The sequence below is a fragment of the Perissodus microlepis genome, chromosome 12, assembly GCF_051167445.1.
Source record: "Perissodus microlepis isolate ML-2025 ecotype Zambia chromosome 12, ASM5116744v1, whole genome shotgun sequence".
Classification (NCBI taxonomy): domain Eukaryota; kingdom Metazoa; phylum Chordata; class Actinopteri; order Cichliformes; family Cichlidae; genus Perissodus; species Perissodus microlepis.
Genome location: NC_140472.1, coordinates 31981356 through 32001747, shown reverse-complemented (window position 1 = coordinate 32001747; position 20392 = coordinate 31981356). Strand labels below are relative to the sequence as shown.

The window sequence follows — 20392 nt, the reverse complement described above, 5'->3', positions numbered from 1 at the left end:
CCACTGAAGTATAAGTAATGTTTCTGAAGACTGAACATTTACTAATTGTAGTTCTACAGCTTTGGATTACTGACAATCTTGCCTTCATATGCAGTGTTACAGTGCTCACTCAGTCACTGCAGCAGAGGCAGACAGTATAAACATAGTCCTCTTTGGTCTAGGACTACGCCTCATCCATCTCCGAGAGTCCTAAAGTTCTTGCTAGACAAAATGTGCTTCAGTTTATCCGAGTGTAATGTTTCCCTGTAACAGAGGAAGAGTGTTTTCCTGTTTGCTGTGTACCTGCAGCCCCCTGGTGGACAGGTTTCCCAAACACATCGTCAGCGTCAGGAAGCCCAGCAGAACCACACCTGTCTCCCCACACTGTTCCCATGACCACACCCTCATCCTGATGAATGAGAGAGAGGAAAGGATAAAAGAAAGAAAAATACGTTTTAAATGTCAACAAAAATATCTTGAGGTTTATGAGACAGCAGCCCTGATGCTGTGATTAATGAAGGGTATTTGGGTAAAAACCTGTCTCTGAATGGAAGCAGCCAGAGATGTGTGTTTAACAAAGGTGGAAGAGTTTGAAGGGAAATCTGATGACCGCTAATGACTTCTTGTGGCCAACCACTTAGGCGAGCTTTGGATGCTGAGACATGTGGGTGTTTTTTCAATCTAAATTGAGGCTTCTCAGCTTCCAGACTCTCAGAAGGGTTTGAAGTGGGACACATTTGTGGTCATAATATTTCCTTTCTGACTCTGCAGTGAAAGCCCTCACCTCTCACATCTGTAGTTGTTTAGCTGAACACGTGCTGCTGCTGTCTTTTACCTTTGCAGAGAGTGGAGGGTGTTTTACAAGAAATCACATAATTGCTGATCCAAGATTCAAGAAAGCACTGGAGCAATTATGGGAGTGGTGTCAAACAGCAGATACACAATAGACACGCAACAATGTGCAAAAGAGCACCACTGGCACTAAAATATTATGTCAATCCTATTTTAAAAAGTGAAGATCTTGCAAAGATTTCATTGTGGCAGTCCTATTCGATGATTAGAAATATTTATGCCAATTCAAGAAATATGGTTACATAATGAAGCAGCTACGGAGGTAAAAGGTCCTGGAGTTGATTTAAAATGTTGCATTTGCAAAGGTGATCTCAGTGCAAATAAAATTGTTTCCTTTAGTAGCACAAAAAAGCAAAAGCAAAACATTAACAAGAAACAAATTCATCGGAGAGTTACATTGAGCGAGGTCAAATCAGTAATTCTAGAATGACCTCTGTTATACAAAACTGCCTGGACGCAAACATAGATCAGCAGTGAAGGATGATCACGGGATCGTTTCCACTGTAGAGAAAAATTACCGTTGCGATATCCAGCCAAGAGAATAACACACTTCAAGAGGAACACATATTATTATTTTAGTGTAAAATAAAAACAAGACGTCACGCAAAAGACAAAGGGGGGATCATCAAAAGTCACAAATCATTCATCGGCCTCAAGAACTGAAAGAGTTAGATTCGATTTTTTAACATAAAACAGCTACAAAAAAATCCCATCAGTTTTTTAATTACTTCATGATTATTTAGTTTCAATTAGAGCATTATGGAAGATGATTCTTACCACTGGAGAGGACAGGATTAACCTGTGCTGTCATCTTTCTCAAGGTGTTTCAGGCTGTTTTCATAACTTTCTATAATTTCTATAGGACTCATTTTTTAATAAACTAAACAGAGTTAAAGGTTAACTGCCATTATTTTCTTAATTGCATTAAAGTATCTAAAAGATCATCTGCATCAGGTGAAGTCTGCTTTGAATAATCCAGTACGTTATGCACAGTCAGGTTTCTGAGCACATCAGACAAATGCAGACAAAACAATGGCAAGTAAAGAGCATTTTCTCCGATAATGCACGCTGGTTTTGGTGTACCAGCTGTAGGTATCCAAATGTGTTGGCAGTCTGTGGAGACTAGCGTTGGCAGGTGGAGAGTGGCACAGACAAGCTGTTGAGGGCCACAGGTGTGGGAGACGGGAGTTGGACAGCACAGAGGCCAATGTAAAACTTAAACAAGTCCCGATGTGCTGGAAGGATGAAGGTAAGTTTCCTAGGACTTTACACAGGTAGGTCTTTGTTCAGCTGTTCAGACTATAAGGAAATGTAGATGTCTGTATGTAGAGGCTAACATAAACATGTACAGACATACAGGAAAAGGAGGGTACTCAAAGGACTCTGCAGTTGTATATATGAGTTTGAGGAGTGTAAGAGTGAATACTTAATTGTTGAAAGGGACACAGAAGAGGTAAATGCTCCTGTTTCAATGCACAGAAATTAATTCCTGCAACATATCCCAGTTTTCTTTTGTTCATTCGAACATTGCAGCCACATACCTTTAACTTAGCACTGTTTGCCAATTACTTTTATCATACCAAACTGTAGTGCTGATTCAAGAGCAGATACATTTTATTTGTAGACTATCATCAATTAGCTAAATTTTCACAAGAAAAGATACAGGAGAATTTGGAGGAAGGATAGTTACATTAGTGAGTAAGCTGCAGAAAGGTGCAATGAAGAAAGGGGTTCAGCAAGCTGCCCATACCTGAGGCCTTGGAAACTGCCAAACAAAGACTGACAGCCTTGACCAGTTGCTTGAGCAATACTGGAAGAGCAACTGGTAGAAGGACACAACACATGAGCCAGTAACCATAATAGTGGCAGACATCCAAGAATAGGGATGGGTATTGATAAGATTTTCACGATTCCGATTCCATTTTCGATTCTGTTTAACGATTCGATTCTTTATCGATTCTCTTATCGATTCTTTTTAAAAAAAAGGAGAACACTAAGGTCGAACAGCTTAGAACTTTGTTTTATATCTTCTCTTCGAACAAGATAGAAATTTAGGAGTAACATGGCCTTACAAACCCGACAGTGAGATCTTAAGAGATCCACAGCCTACGGCTCTTCAATGGGGCGTCACAGGGTCCCCAGGAAAAAAAATTGTAAATGTAAAATAATAAAATAAATATTCTTCTGTAGCAATAACAAAGTATAACATAAATTATTCAGTAGCAATTACAAAAGAATATCCAGTAATGTCCCTGCCTACAATTAAACACATTCACTTACCGAAAATCGGGGGCATCTGCTGTGGCAAATAGGTGCAAGCCTTTGACCACAAACTTAGTCACTGCTCGGTGACATTCGTCTATCCTGGCCTGAAAGGAGACGCTACCTGTAGACTGCAGCGAGAACTGCCAGCATCTGAGCCAGCCAGACTCTGTCTGTTTCTCTCATCATGGTCACCTAAATGCACAGTAATGACAGGTTTTGTAATAAGGCAGATCGCGCTAACATAATATGCACTGTTGTTGATTATTTACCTGCCGCATTAACGGGAGAGGACGTGCAAACGTTACCGCTGCTGCTGGGTTGAGATTCACGAGTCCGGAGCGGAATTAAAAACACGACATTCATTTAAGGTCATCGCGTGTCTTTTGCATATTCGTAGTGTTTCCTCCCTTAAATGAAATATCTACTTTGCAAGTAGCCCCGTTGTCATCCGTTCTCGTAAAGTATAACCAAACTTTTGAGTGTTTGAGCCGCTTAGGTACCATGTTTCCTGCCAGGTAAATGACGCTCCGCAACGTGGTGACGTCATTTGGGACGACTGGAATCGATAAGGGAATCGTTTGCAAAAATGGCAAACAATTCCAAGGAATTGAAACAGTGGGAACCGGTTCTCAACAAGAACCGGGTTTCGATACCCATCCCTATCCAAGAAAGGGTCTCCAGTATGAAGAACTGGGCAGCACCAGGCCCCGACATGATTCACGCCCAGTGGCTGAAGAAGCTGACTGTACTCCATAAGCGTCTGGCCACATAAATAAACCAGTTACTAATCAACGAGAGACACCTGGAATGGCTAACAGAAGGCCGGACAGTCCAGATCACCAAGGATCCGCAGAAGGGACCAGTCCCATCCAACTATCAGCCAAAACACCAGCTACTGGTAGACAGAACAGTCGCTCAAGATTGCAAGACTAGGCTCACTAGGCACACCACCTAGTGAGCCCACACATTGACCCTGGAATGCCTAGAGCTATACAAGATCAACATTACCCTAAGAGCCTTCATCAGGAATTCAATGGGGATGTTGCGTACAACACTAGACAACTTCAAATCTATAGCACAAGTCACCATGTAGTGTGGGATCTACCAAGGAAATGCTCTGTCCCCACTGCTCTTCTCCAAAGCTCTGAACCCCCTCAGTGAGATGACAAGACTGGCTACAAATACAGACTATGGAATAGAGCAATCATCAGCTACCTCCTCTACATGGATGACATCAAGCTGCATGCCAAGAGTGAATGAGACATCGATTTACTCATCCACATCACTAGGACATAAAGCAATGACATCGGAATTTCATTCGGATTGGAGAAGTGTAGTTGGATGATAACAAAGAGAGGGAAGGTAATCAGAACTCAGGAGATTGAACTACCAGAAGGGAAAATTGCAGACATCAAGAACTGCTACAAGTAGCTGGGAACAGCATCAGCAGGTCCATGCATGGCATGTACCACCGCCAGATACAAGAAGTGGCTGACATTGAGAAATCCTACCAGTTCCTGGACAAATGCAAGGCATAAAACTCCATAACCAAGTGGCTGGCATAGTATACAGGAACATGTGTGCCGTGTGTGGCCTGTAAGTCTCCATGTCAAAATGGGACACATTCCTTAGGGTGGTTAAGAATGACTGAACTAAGATCCTGTCGGACTTCCACAGACAGACAACAAACTGTTGGCTAACCGAGCAGTGGTGGACAAGCAGAGGAAAACGGCCACACTGATAGATGTAGCTACACCAGGTAATAGCCACATCAGGAAGAAGAAGAAACATGCAAAGTTTTAGAAGTACCAAGGGGTGAGACAGCTCAGCCGTTGGTACTAAGATATAGAGATATGGAGGGTAAAGGTAACAGTGGTCCCAGTTGGGGCCAGCCCAGCCCACAAGTGCCAAACTTAGCAAGTGTCTCCAGCAGATCCGAGGAGCAACATCTGAGATATCTGTCCAAAAGAGCACACACTGAGGAACATGTGATGCGCAGGACCCTCAATCTCCCAGGCCTCTGATAGAGGACTTGAGCTTGAAGGATAAAGACCGTCCATGAGAGGGTGTGTGTAGAGATAAAAACATCAATAACCACAGTCACCATAACATTTGATTTGTTTGTTATGTTGTTTTGACTTGTCAATTTTGACGCAATCACCATGTTGGGTTAGGCTAGCAACATTGTTACCAAGTATAAAACACAAACACCTACCTGCTATGTACTAGAATGATCAAATACTGCCTGAAATACCTCACCTAAGAGGTGTTCAAGAGACAGACCAAATGAAGTGCCCAAACCACCTCCTTCACTTGTAGAGGAGCAGCAGCTCTATTCTGAACTAGTCCTGAATCACTAAATTCCACCCACAGAGTCCACCCACACTACAGAGGAAACTCATTTGTGCCTCTTCTGTGCAAGATCTCCCCTTTTTGGTAAATGACCTCAGCTCCAGTGGGGAAGTGAGGGTAGGAACATATATCGCAGAGTAAGTCAACAGCTTCACTTTCCGCTCAGGGATCTCCTCACTACCAGACCAGCACAACATTCGCACCACTTTTGGCTCTATCCATCTGTTAGTCTGTCCTGTTCCACTCTTTCCTCATTTGTGAACAACACCTTCCTCGACTGAGCAGAAACGTATTCCCAACCAAGAGTAGGTTGGATCTGAAAACTGCTGTTCACAAACGCTGTCCATCTAATCTGACTGAGCTGGAGCTGTTTTGCAAAGAAGAATGGGCAAGGATTTCAGTCTCTAGATGTGCAAAGCTGGTAGAGACATACCCTAAAAGACTGGCAGCTGTAATTGCAGCCACAGGTGGTTCTACAAAGTATTGACTCAGGGGGCTGAATAATTACGCACACCCCACTTTTCAGTTATTTATTTGTAAAAAATGTTTGGAATCATGTATGATTTTCGTTCCACTTCTCACGTGTACACCACTTTGTGTTGGTCTTTCACGTGGAATTCCAATAAAATTGATTCATGTTTGTGGCTGTAATGTGACAAAATGTGGAAAAGTTCAAGGGGGCCGAATACTTTTGCAAGACACTGTAGTTCTCATTCATATTCAGCTGCAAAAAAGTGAAGTGGAGATTGCTGGTCATTGAAGGCAAAAGGACGAGACCACCATCATACTGACTAGCCATTGGAAATTTGTATCCAGTCCAGAATTGGCGTAACTATTACAACTGATTTAGTTAAAACCACACTTTCTTAAGCCTAGGCTGTGTTTCCAGCTGAAAAATACAAATGTATAAAATATAAATGTTTGATGGGTTCTAGTGCGTCTCTCCACAAAAAAAAGTTTTTTAAGCAAACAATTGTATGTACGAGTCTGCAAGCGATACAATGTTCCAATTCCTGCTGAAATTAAATGTTTTCTCTCCCTTAATTTAAAATCCTAAAATTATGTTTATTCCGTAACAAATGATGCAAATATATGTTCATTTATTTTGAATTTTGTAATCCTGAAAATCTTGATTCTTTTGAGGCTAAATTTCAGGGAACCAATGTGAATCCACAGTAGCAGACGGAGTTAAATGAGCTCCGGAGACGCATATGCAGACGTATACGTTCATATACACATTGAGCTTCTAGGAAAGATCTCATAGTACATCCTGTCTCCTCAGGTCCAGTTAGGCAGCCTTGTTAAAATAAGCAAGCAGCTCGTCTCGCCCCTGTTTGCAGTCTGGCTTTCTCTGGCACTAAATATTGGTGACAGGTGTCTTAAAGCAGGCACAGCAGCACCTGGACTTCATTATCCAACCAGACGCAGCTGGAGCCCGGCCAGCTGCCAAACACACATACAGTCAGACACAGCCACACATGTGCATACACTCAGCCAGTTCGTGACTCTGTACACACACACTTAGACACATGCACACTGAGTATTGTGCACATACAGGTATGCAGACACCATGGCATAAATGTACGCATTCAAACACACACAGTCAATCACTTTCTCCAAATCTCCTTCTTTGCTGCTTACGCATATTTGCACAATGATATTAACCTACACCCAAGTGTATTTTAATTTTAACCCTAATTGCTCTTTTGAGAAAGTGAACTCGCCAACATGTCAAAAGTTGGTGCTACTTTGGATGGTCTCCTATTGTAATTATCATGGTGTCAGCTATTAGCCATATCTGACACTTGTTGAGGAAATCATTTCAACTCCTTTTCCGAAGTTTCCAAGTGTGGCCCACAGTTTTCGATGAGCCACATCTGGGCTTAACAGACGGTGTTGAATTAGGGAGAGTGGATTTAACTTAGCCACAGGTACGCGTTATATCACCGCAGGCCCCACCTAATGACGTCTGGGCCACAACATTTGCCAGTCTAATAATTGACCTCTCAGTGTCAAAAGTAGCCTAGACTAGGCCCAGATGTTTCTATTAGCTGAAGTTGATCTGGAAGACTACGCCAGCACGGACAGAGTGTGACGTTTACACAGGAGGGAGGACAGCCTTAAGGTCTCCAGGCATTGCACGACTGACAAAGAGGCTGTTCATTCCCCAAATCATTTCGATGAAATAACAATAAGGCATTGATGTTTTTACTTATTGATCTGTCTGCTCCTCCTCACACCTGCCCAGCCGTCTAAAACACCATGTATTGGTAGTCGATGCTCCACGACTCAAAAACGCTTAAAAAATATTATCACTCACTGTTAGAAGATTTAATGTTTCTGTAATTCTTCGTTATACAGTCGTGTACAAAAGTTAAAAATGTATTCACAAAGGTTTCATTAGCGACAGTATCCTCTTTTTTGTATCTTTCTTGGTCCTTACTACAAGTATATTACGTGCAGAAATGTTACCCTAAAATTCAGTTTAAATACACTGTAAACTGCATCATAAGTCATAGGCACTATTATAACTAAACACATCTGGTCCTGGTAGAAGGAATACCTTATACCTGGAGAGAAATAAACACACACACACACAATCCAGACACAGTCTTCCCCTTTCCTTCTTTCCTCCGCTGTCGTTTCCCAGGCGGCCAGGCATAAGACAAAAGTAAACAGTCCCTCATCCTCTCTGACTCTCCCTCCCTCACCCCTGAGCCGTCCCCACCCTGAAGGCCCCCTGGGGCCCCTCGCCTTGCCGTTTTGTTTATGTAGCACTGGCAGCCTCAGCAGATAGACAGACAGCAGTAGTCTGTCTGTCCCCTGAGAGGTTGGACTGAATAAGACCGGTCTGACATATCAAACAATATATCAGACCAATACTTGATTTTTATTATCTAATATTGGATGCTTTCCAGTCTCTGGTGGCCACATGTAATATGTATATAATGCTGAAAGTCTTCTAGTGGAGATGGATACAGTTATGCAGTTGGACAGAAAATAACTGAATAATTTACTACGTATTGTTTACATTGTGTTTGAAAGCTATTCTTCTGTTAACCCTTTAAGACCTACCATAGAACCAAGTCCGCCAGAGCTTATATTATATTTTTACATGTTGTAGAGCCATTTTTGGGAGCATTTCAAGTTGCTATACATCAATACAACCATTATAGCCCAAATTGTAATAATATGTATGCATTAAGTGCATAGAAATTACATAAATTGCAAGAAAGTGCAATAAACTACAAAAAAATTGAAAATCGTTTTTGTGTTTTAACATATATTTCTAGTTAGAGAAATGTAAGAGGCTTATCCCTCGAAACTGTAAATACAAAAAAGTTGCACAAAATAGTTTCCCACCACAGGAAATTTATTTTGAGTGTCTTCATAGTTTTATTTTTGAAATACACCAATTTTTATATACTGCAGGAAAAACGAAAATAAATATTATAGTGTAAATTTGCAAAAAAGCAGAATATGCATCAAAATAAACTATTTCCAGCAGTGCAATATGAGTCCTAAGCATCCCAGAAACGACACAGAAAGTCATAAAGTCAAACATAACTTTTAAAAACACCAGTATAAGCTCATGAGGCCCTGATGGTAAAAAACTACATTTTCGCGAAAATGACGTCACTTCCGGTTTCGGGCAGGTAATGGCGGACACGCGATAATTCACGCTGACGTCTATTCTAACGTAGGAAGTGTTACAAACAGCTGATGGCATAAGATGTAAGTACAACTCCTCCGGTTTCATATGCAAAAAAAATTATTGCGCTAGCTTACGTGGTTGCAGTTCTACAAGGATTTAAAAGTAGTTGCGCAAAACGGAGCGTGCCTGCTCCGACCGGTTTTAAAGGGTTAATACCAATGAGATATATGTTACACACTGGTTTTAGGAGGACTCTGTCTATGATCTTCCATAAATGATAACGCTGTCTTCTGAAATACCGAATGAACATGTCAAACTCGCCCAACAATCTCCCTCTCTACTTTTAGGATTAGATTTCAAACTTTCTTTTTTGATAATGCTTATAGTTAGGATCAGACGACTTTGAAGTATCCTTTAGGTATTCTACTACAGCGCTGTGCAAATGCCTTAAGTCACCCCTCTTTTCTTTATATTTCGGTTCTTGAGCAATGGTTCTCCAGGCTTTCTGAAGGTTTTTCAAAGTTGTTTTTGGACATTGTCTGCACTCTTTGTCAGCCCAGTTCTTGTTTCTGAACATCAGAGTAGACTCTTAACACTGACCCGTGAAGACACCTAACTCAAGGGATGAACCAGTGTCGAATTCAAACTTGGCATAGTGTGTCCTTAAAAAATGTGAGGAAACTGGATCAGTGGAGGCGGGCCTAAAAAAAGCAAAAGCTAGCTTTAGCAGGTAAACAGTATCTGAAAGTCACGTCCTTAATAAATAGGACAAAAATCCTGCAATCCAGTCATCAGTATGCATGAAAAGTGAAGGTCCCTGTCATCTGTAAAACACAGTGCAGGCTCTGCTATGGATGGGTGGTGAAAACGTGTCGCCCAACTGAAAATACTAAGTCCAGATGAACAGAATCTACTTTTTAGGTATTTCCTTACCTGGACGATTGAGCATACATCAAGAAGGCTCTGTCATAGTTTGAGGTTACCTTTGGTGTTGGGGATTTTGTCAAAATTGATGGAATTATGAACAGAGAAAAGTACCATCAGATTTTGGTCCACCATGCAATATCATCCGGCTCCATTTTTCAGCATGATCCCAAACACGCTACCAATCCTGCAAAGTCATACTGAGACAGAAAAAAAACCTGAAGTGGAATCCTAGCAGTCATGGTTTGGCCTCTCCAGAGCCCAGATCCCAACATTATTGAAGCCGTGTGAGATCATCTTAACAGAGAATGGAACAAAAGGAAACAAACATCCAAAGAAGAGTTTTGAATGTCCTTCAAGAATCCTGGAGAAGTATTCCTGAAGACTACTTAACGAGCCTAATAGAGTTCAGGCTGTGTTGAAGAATAAAGGTGGTCATACTGAATATTGACATGCAAGCTCATTGTAATTGAAAACTCTGCTTTGCATCTACACATACCGTATCAAAATTAGTTTTTGCATAGTACTTATATAGGCTCAGCCTACTGGTGGACTTCCCATGATGCAATGAGCACTTTTTCTCCCCTTGTATCATTCCTGATCTATTTCTTTGCCATTATTGCCTGTCGTCAGTTCGTATTGGACTGTGTGATTGTTGGAGCTCGCTCCAATATCTGTGGGTACAATATAATATATGGCAATATTTTTTTTCAGTAGCAAATTGGAGCCTGGTATTTCTGATACTCTTTCATCCGCTCTAGGAAGCAGATGAAGGAGTATCAGAAATACTGATATCATGTTCCCATTGTCTGCAGTCATCAGTGCTGTCTTGGTAATTTAAAATTCATTCTCACGCAGCAAACTGCCATGAAAGGTGCCAGTCTGACCATCAGGAGTAATTCAGATTTCAGATTAACAGTTCATTTTCTCTGCTGAGTCTGGAAAATTTTGCAAGTATTGTGTGTTTTTTCACAAGAAAGCAAACACAACTTATGACAATTGTGCCGCACTTTACAGCTAACTCATAAGAGTTAACAGCATAATGCTTCTCCAATATTTGAACCCAGAAAATTAGAGTTGATGGTAAATGCAATTTAGATGTAAACTGCATACTTTTGACATAAAAAGTGCAATGACACGTAAGTGAGCAGAAAAATCCCAGTGCGTCATTGCTTCCCAAAACTTGGATAACGTCATGGAAGAGTATGGGGCGGTTGGGGATGTCTGCTTGTCTCCAGGAAGATTCATTCTTCTGCCTTTTACCCCTTGAGCCAAACTCTTTTCCTTTCTCAAGTGTGCATGCAAAGCTGAAACAGGATCCAGGCCCTTCCCTTGTATACATAAAGGAAAAAAGCCACCAAGAGAGCCAACAATGATGGATAAATGAGCAAAAGAAACAGAAAGGAGGGAAGACGCAAAGGATGAGTAAGCAAGGCAGTCTGAGAAGTTGAAGATGGGCGAGCAGAGTTCAGATGCCCCTGGGACAAACAGAGACTGGGTTAAATTGCTCACACTTGAACCCTGACCTATTTATTGATTCACTTTTCAGAGCTGGCTTACCCAGGAAAAGGACCACGCTCAATTCATCTTTATTAGACTCTCTCACAGTGAAAAGAAGCAGGTTTTTTGAATGCGCTCGAACCAATCAGTAATCCACTTTGACCACAAGGCATCTTGGACTAAATCTGTGTGGATTGATAATGACATTGGTGAAGCGCAACAGTGCTTTGTTCACGAACTAAAGGTGAATTCTGTTGTTATTGTGAGCAGTTACAATCTGTGAAAAACCAGCATATTAACGTTATTAAGGGAACTCAACAATTGATTGGGTAATGCTAATCAGCAGCTCATTCATGTATTTATATATAAACACATACAGAACTGTGGATAACAGCCAACAAATCAGGCTGTCCGAAGTTGCCCTTCTGCATGTGGTTCACAGCAGGGAGCGGTTCACTTCAGACACATTTGCTCTACTCGCAATACTTGTTTTGGTTTCGGCAAGGGTGGAGCCTGGGTACAGCGTGCAGGAAGCACGACACTCCAAACTGTGAATTCACTAGACAATTAACTCTGTTTCTCTATGAGCTCAGTCCAATTATTGTAACGTGAACTTTTGTACTGTGGAGCTGGCTGGTTACAGACCTCTTTCATCTATTTGAACTGTATTCTGATAATGACCCCACCAGAATATGTCATTCTTTGTGGACAGTTTCACTTTTATTTTGGACAGAATAGTAGAATAGACAGGAAAAGGGGGAGAGAGGGCAGAAGGAACTCAAACCCAGGCCTCCTGCAGTAGCTTTTAGAAATATAAGTCATCTACTCAGTCAGTGAGTTGCCTTTGTTTTTGAATACGCTCAGCAATCAGAGGACCAACAAAGTAATAATTCTTCCCAACAAAAGTCATTTAAATTTTCTAAAAAATTTGTTTTTTGATTAAATTTGGAAACTTGTGCTAAGATTACACAAAGAAAGCATGTTTTCAGAAATTACAAAATATCACCCTACTGTGTATTTTTGTTTAAGTACATGGCAAATAGGTTAAAAAAAAAAACTGTAGACATTGTCTAAACCTAACATTTAATAGATCAGTGGCAGTTTGTTAGGTGTTATGAGTTTAAACAATGAACTATTCCAAACCTCTTCATCTGCATTTTTTTAATGGCAAAACCATCAAGTCTGTGCTTTTTAGGCATTTTAAAGGCTGACACAGCAAAAAGCCTTGACATGTGACTTACTTTCTAAAGTGTTACTGTAATAATGACCTAAATGTAACTTTCCTAAACTATTAGGAGGACCTTTTGTGAGGGAAATGCAACAGGCAAGACGTGGGGAGATTTTATTCTTCCAATTCTCTACAGCAGTTTAGAGCCACAAGAGAGAGAAAAAACTACACTTTGACAAGTAGCACTGGCACGAATATTAGCCTCTACCTCACCAGTTTACACACACGCACACACATCTCCCAACAGCTGACAAGTTTCCAGACAGACTCGGGCCTCTCCAGGATCTCGCACACAAACACACGCACTCATGCATGCCTGCACAAAAACACACACTCCTCTGAAAGAGAGTCAGCATTATTTTGTGGATTTGTTTTGGTCTGGTGCAAAGCACAAGTCTCATTGGCTCTGGTGTGCCTCATAAACACACACATGCGCGCACGCACACTTAGATGCACACACACATTGTACACAAAGAGCAGAGGCCAGAGGCAAACCAGCACATGCAGACATGCAAACAATCACACACAAAAACACACAGGATGAAAAAGACACAACTCAGAAAAACTCTCACACAGTATAAACACACTCACACACACACAACCATGCACACATAGAAGGAGGTTGCAAATATTTACCCACTCACCTCGCCTGCAGCAGTCCAAGGGCGTCTCAGTCTGTGTTGAGGATGCCGATTAATGTGTGTATGTGTGCGTGTGTGTATGTGTGTGTGTATGTGTATGCGTATAGGTGTGTGTGTGTGTGTGTGTGTGTATGTGTGTGTGTGTGTGTGCGTGTGTGCGTGTGTGTGTGTGCAGGGATGTGTAAGTGTGTGTCAGCCTGCCAGAGACAGTGGTGGTGTGTTGTGGTGTTTTGGTGAGAGCTGCTGTGGAGTGAAGAGTGGGAGAGACAGAGAAAGGGAGGAAGAAAGTGAGGAAGGAAGGGAGGGAGGTAAGGTGTGCTCTCCCTGCATCCCTCTTCCTCCTCCTTCTCCTTCTCCTCCTCCTTAGTTAGCAGGAGCAGCAAGAGTGGTAGCAAAGGGAGAAGGTGGGAGGATCAGTAAAGTTAAAAAAGAAAAAAAAACAGGAGCACCCCTGGTTTGGTGCTCTGGCTTCTTTCTGTTTTCTTCCTGAGTTTATTAGAATCTCAAGTCCAAAAACATACAAACAAAAACTTCATATGTTTATATTCCATCCAAATGTCCCTTAACTTCAGTCTGCCTCCATCTTTCCTTCGGAGACTGCCGTTGGGATCAAGCGTGTCACTCTGAGAGGCAGACAAATGATTGAACAAAGACACAGACAGACAGGAACTGCCCATTTCCCACAGTGCTCTCCTCCCCTGGGTCCTCTGCCCTCCATACTGAGCTGAAACTTCATTTTCCGGAAGTTCTCAATCATTTTCTTGTGTTGCACTGATCTGGATTTTCTATGGAAGCAAAAATAGATGCTGGTACACTTTTCTATGAGAACACACAGAGCAAGATGCTTCTGTCCTGCAATTTAAGGACAGCTGTAATCTCCCGAAATACAATCACAAACTTCTCAAGGTGGATGCGCTGAATTTATGATAGAGATGTGCCACTTCAAATTCAGTTACACTGAATATTTAGATATACGTGAAAGGAAGGCGCAGACATTTGGCAAGTTTTTTTTTTTTTCTTTCTACTGATAAATTCTGGTGACGTCAACCGATGACAAATGGAAGCACAAAAAAAGGTCAAGTTGCTTGTTTTTGTAGCAACTTTGAAAACCACCTAATTTGCATTGATCCCTCACACGCCACCAAGAGCACAGACCCAACAGGGGCATACCAGCACATCTGTTGCAGACACATTGGGTACTGTGGATCGTGGGGGGGATCTCTCAAGAAACAGGAAAGTTAAGAGTCTGGGTTAACATCTCGAGTTCTTTCTTCAGTTTGTTCCTGAGTAGATTTTGCAGCTTTTTGGGGAAAACTGTTGCTATAACAGGCTGATACAATCAAAGAGTGTAGCTGTCATTTGTAGGTTTGCTTGGAAATTGAAGTAAAAACAAAACCCTGAAAGAATATGCATAAATACAATAAAATATAATACAAATCTGCATGAAATGTCTTTGACTTTGGTGTTTGTCAATTTATTGAAATTTGTAAGCACCCACGGGCTAAAAGGGCAATAATGCAAATATTTACTGATCATGTGACGTCTATATGACAGCGACTGTGTGTTTGCATTTTTTTAATCGTATTATTGTACTGTTGTGAACTAATAATCCAAACTGAACAGTGAACTGAAAAGAACAAAAGCACTCTACCTGAAATGCACCTGAATTGAAAATAAACCATTTCAAATGAAATAAAAATAAAATTATAGCTGCAAATAAAATTTGGAGCTATAAGAGCGATGGCTTGCAACAAGGTATGTGTCAAGGTGACATCCACAGGACTGTCAGGACCTCACAGAGCATTACATAGTAACAAGGTGATCAATGCTGTGGCCGATCAATGAATATCTGTTGTGTTGAACAAAGTGGACATGGAGCTGTTTTGTGTTTAGTGTGAGGGATTTGTCCTTTCATGCTGCGCTTTCTTTTTCAGGTGAACTAGTCCTTTAAGTGATCCGAAACACTCTGAGGAAGCCAACAACAGACGGGAGGACAGCGATTCAGACAGAGGAATGAGAGACGCTGTGGGAAGAGTGAATGATGAGGAGGACAAGCAGACATCTGAGGACCACCGTGTCTGCCCACCATGTCGTCTTCCCCTCTTTTCCCCCCATCTGTCTGCCTCACTCCCTCCTGTTCATTACGATTTCTGCTATTCTCACGTATGTTTTTCTCTATCGGCTTCTTATTTCTCACCCCTCCCTCTCCTCCTCTCCGTATGTGTCTCTCTCCTCTTTCAGTTTATTCGCTTCTCTGTTTCTACAGCTGTCTTTGCAGCGCTGCACTTGTTCTCTTTGTTACTGTCTTGTCTCTTTCCCCCCTTGATCTCTCATTTAATTCTGTCCATGTGTAACTTATGTCCTTATTTTAATCCAAATAAAATGTGTCAGTTACTTAATAATGCACTTGGTAATAACTTTAAATGCATTATTTGAATAGGGATACAGATGTTAATTTCCATTAATGATTACTTTTGTGTTGTATTGGCACATTGTGAAACCTAATGTGAGTCATTCAGGTGGGTGACTGTGTGGCGCCTTGGAAGAAATTATGTAAGGTGCATGTTGGGTTATTTGGTGATTTAAGTTGGCCATCAGTTGGAGGTAGGTAAAGTGTTTTAAGTGCATAGTATTAATCACTTTATGAATGTATGGTATGCAATGTATCCTATGTAAATGGCACCCATTTAAAGTATAATGCAACATTCTGTACTGTTCTTTTAACAAAGAAGTGCAATCTGGCCACCTGTGCAGCAAGTCCAGCTGTGAAAATGCTTTGGTCCTAAATATTCCATATTTAACTTTTAGTGGTGTTATGACGAAGTGGAAGCGATTAATAATGACAGCAACTAAGCCACAAAGTGGTAGGTGTCGCAAAATCACAGAGCAATCACTCTGTGGTTTTACATGGTCCCTACTCTGACCTCACAATTTTCTGCAGACTCAATAGCTGCAGGCCTCCTGACTTCATTTGGCTTCAGATTAGCTCAAGGACAGTGCGTACAGAGCTCCATGGTTTCCATGGCTGTGAAGCTGCATCCGAGCCTTACATCACCAAGCGCAATGCAAAGTGTCAGATGCAGTGGTGTAAATCACGCCATAAATGGACTCGAGAACAGTGAAGATGTGTTCTCTGCAGTGGCAGATCACACTTCTCAGTCTGGTAATCCGAATGATGTGTATGGATTTGGTGGCCCCTCTTCTATGGAAGCAACTTCCAGTTTGGATTCAGGAGACAGACACTATCTCTACTTTAGGACTGGATCAGGTGACCCTGAATCTTCCCTTAGTTATGCTGCAATAGGCGTAGGCTATTCCCATGATGCACTATTTCTTCTCCCATCACCTTTCTCGCTCACTATGTGTTAATAGACCTATCTGCGTTGAATCAGCAGCACGGTGGCACGGTGGTTAGCAATGTTGCTGCACAGCAAGAAGGTCCTGAGTTCAACTCCACCATCAGGCTGGGGTCTTTCTTTGTGGAGCTTGTATGTTTGCCCCGGGTACTCTGGCTTCCTGCCACAGTCCAAAGACATGCAGTTAGTGGGGATAGGTTACTTGATCAGTCTAAATTGCCCATGAGTGTGAATGGTTGTTTCTCTCTGTGTGTTAGACTGGCGACCTGTCCAAGGTGTACCCTGCCTCTTGTAAGGACAAGAAATTCATTGTGGACAAAACAGGACACCCCCCATAATCTTTAGTTACAATATTATAGTTAGTTAAATGGTCTGATTGTTCAAATATGTATTTTCTTTGATAGTTGTAAAATAATGTGTGCCCCAGTCTCCAAAAATGACATAGTGCAGGAAGGGTAGTTATTCCTCCGTTACACCACAAGAGGGAGTATCCCCTAAAATGAGCAGCTCTAGCGGGAGTAAATAAGCCCAGCCACTAACCATAAGGCAGTGCACCTATAAGAGTTGCGTGAGACTACAAAAGTGTGTAACGTTGTGCTATGTCTACATAAATATATATTTGCAGATACAGTAAAGGCGAACTCACAAAGCCACACTGGTTTCAATTCATTTTAATCCAAGTGTGTAACACTCTTGCCCTATGACAGCTGGGATAGGCTCCAGTGCCCCCCGTGACCAGGAAAAGGATAAGCGAATGGATGGGTGCATTGAATCATACTTGTTATTAATCTCTGTCTCTCTTCCACAGCATGTCTTTTATCCTGTCTTCCTTCTCTCACCCCAACCGGTCGCAGCAGATGGCTCCGCCCCTCCCTGAGCCTGGTTCTGCCGAAAGTTTCTTCCTGTTAAAAGGGAGTTTTCCTTCCCACTGTCGCCAAAGTGCTTGCTCATAGGGGTCATACGATTGTTGTGGTTTTCTCTGTATGTATTATTGTAGGGTTTGCCTTCCAATATAAAGTACCTTGAGGTGACTGTTGTTGTGATTTGGCGCTGTATAAATAAAACTGAACTGAATTGAACTGAACTGGTTCCCAGGAGAACGGTACATAGCTGATGACATGTTGCCAAGTGTGAATTTTGGTGGAGGATCATGGTGTGGGGTTATTTTTCAGGAGTTGGGCACAGCCCTTCAGCTCCACTGAAAGGAACTGTTAATTCTTCAGAATATCAAGACATTTTGGACAATCTCATGCTCCTGACTTTGTGGGAACAGTTTAAGGTATAGCCCCATCCTGTTCCAACAGTGCTGCACACCAGTGCACAAAGCAAGGTCCATAAAGACACTTTTGGGATGAATTAGAGCGGTGACTGGGAAACAACATCAGTGTCTGACCTCACAAATGCACTTCTAAAAGAATGATCAATGTGCACTGATAGCTCTTATGCTAATTATAGATGCAAAACAATATATTTTTAAGTTTTCAACAGATGTGCCTCACATTTATCCACTGGCTATCATTCTCCAATTCATTTACTTACTGAAAACTCAAAGGATGTGTGAGACTTTGTTTTTAACTTGCAACCCTCATTAGAGTAAAATGTTTTAGGGTTTTAACCAGTTCTCTGTTAGCTCCATTTCCTCGTGGTTGCATCTTGTGCTTCAGCGCAGCTGCCATATTGTTACGGAACAACCACGCCTCCTACTCCTGCTACTACGACAGCAGGAGTTCTGTCCAGACTTGAAATTATGGAGTGGTTTGGTTTGGTGTATATTTCTGATATGGTTTTCTGATTCTTTGTGAATTACCCTTCTTCTTGGTCCCTCCTTTTGACACCCCATTCAAAATATCCTCCAAACACCCTTGCTAGAGGCTGTTTGTGAATTCTTTTGGGCAGTTTCCTGCACAGAAAAGCCTTAATTCCAAAAATATTCTGTAGAGTTTCCGCAAACTCAACAGGCCAAATGTATTGCTTCTGTAATCGGCATGACACTTTAGCTGAGCTAAAGGGGTTAAAGTCTTCAATCCTTGTGAATTCTTGTTCATTTGTAGTTAGTTTAATCCACATCTTCTGCAGTGTTTCATTCAAGTGCAGGTGACAAATGTGCCTTTTATTATATTCTCCATCATTTTGTGCTTTCTCTAACTTTCCACTGATCCTCCTCCATCCATTTTTCTCCTTCCTCTAAGCCTGCTGCCGGTGTGTCTGCTGGCTCTCCGCTCCAATGCTAGATTTACAAGCTGATAGAGGGAGTTTATGGAGGCTGCCAAACCAGAGGAATATGCCCCGTCAACCACTAGCAACACCAATTAAAGCTACCCTCCCTCCGCATGACAACAAAATAAAAGCTATTATGAAAATGTGTTGTGCGAGGGCATACAACACTCCCATGGGTGTGATTTGTGTGTGCGTGTGTGAGAGTGTGACCATTTGCAGCATGCCAAACAAAGTCTGGAGTCATTAGGGTTGGCTCATGCAGACAAAAAAAGCAATTAAAGCAGTTATAAACACAACCACAGAGAGAAGAGGAGAAATTAGGAGAAAAAAAAGTTGCCAGTTTCAGCCTCAGCCTTAAATGTGTGAAACAAAACCCACTTGTACTTTCAGGAAGAAGGAAAGGCAAAAGTAGATGAGCATTTGAGAAGGTGACAACTAAATATCTGAAAAACTAAAAGTTAGAGTCAAAATAGTCTGGGGTGAACATTAGCTTTCAAGGTAAAACGACACGAGCAGCGTGTTGAAGAAATCTCTCGAAGTTGCTTTCCATTTGTCCTCGGTGACTGGGCTCACTAAAACTCAAGCACCTCCAGTTATTTGGAAAAGAAGGCCCAGGGGTCAGAGGTCGCAGCTATTCCTTACTGAATCAAAAAGAAGCCTGTTGTTTTTTCAGATGCGTTCAGGAAGTCTGGCCTGCATTCCCACACTAACCCGCCGTGTTTAGACAGAGGGGTGCTGAAGTGAAAGTCACCACAGGCCACAAACTCTCCTCAACAAGAAGAACTAATGGTCCTCACACTGTGCTGCCAAAAACTCTGCATTCATGGGCATGTAAGTCTCAAACCTGCATTAGAAGGGCTTTTTCAGCTCTTCCTAATTCCTATTGACATTACATGGAGGACAGAAACCGCCAAAATTAAAAATAAATGCAAATTTGACTCAGTAGAAATTCGACTAAACCACTTCAATTTGTTTTTTGGCATTCTCCTGACTTAGATATTTAATCAGCTGTTTGTGATGTGAGTGAGTCTGGTTAATGAATAAATCGGGATGCAAGCTATAGAGGGGAGTTCATGAAATGCAAATACATGCTGATGATGAAGATGATCTATTTCAGTGCTTTTCAAGTGCAGCACAGTTTTGCCTCCCGGGAGAAATGATTACATCATTTAAATGACACATTCACATATCTGCAGTGATCAGCTCTCGGCCGTCAGCTCTTCATATGAAGTGGCGTCTTTGACCTTTTAACCGCTGTTTTGAGGGTGAGAGAGGGCTCAGTTCAGGGTCAGCTAAGGCCATCTGACTCTTTCTGCCACTGGCAGTGGTCATGATGAAGACTTGCTTTGCTGCCTCAGTTTAATCCAGTGCAGCGTTTTCAACTTTTCAACAAAGTGAGTTGAAGACACACATTGTTCTCCCT

At 41.7% G+C, this 20392-nt stretch overlaps 1 protein-coding gene across 1 annotated transcript in view; it reads right to left on the bottom strand.

Moving 5' to 3' along the window:
- LOC146376670 (ADAMTS-like protein 2) overlaps window positions 1-14005 on the bottom strand; it is a 35092-nt gene extending 21087 nt beyond the window's left edge. Inside the window, exons 1-2 of the mRNA XM_084947217.1 lie at window positions 13400-14005; window positions 283-388 (exon numbers count right to left, since the gene is read on the bottom strand). Coding sequence (XP_084803343.1) covers window positions 283-387 — 105 coding nt within the window. The 5' untranslated portion in view covers window position 388; window positions 13400-14005. The remainder of the gene's footprint in view (window positions 1-282; window positions 389-13399) is intronic.
- Window positions 14006-20392: the final 6387 nt, after the last annotated feature.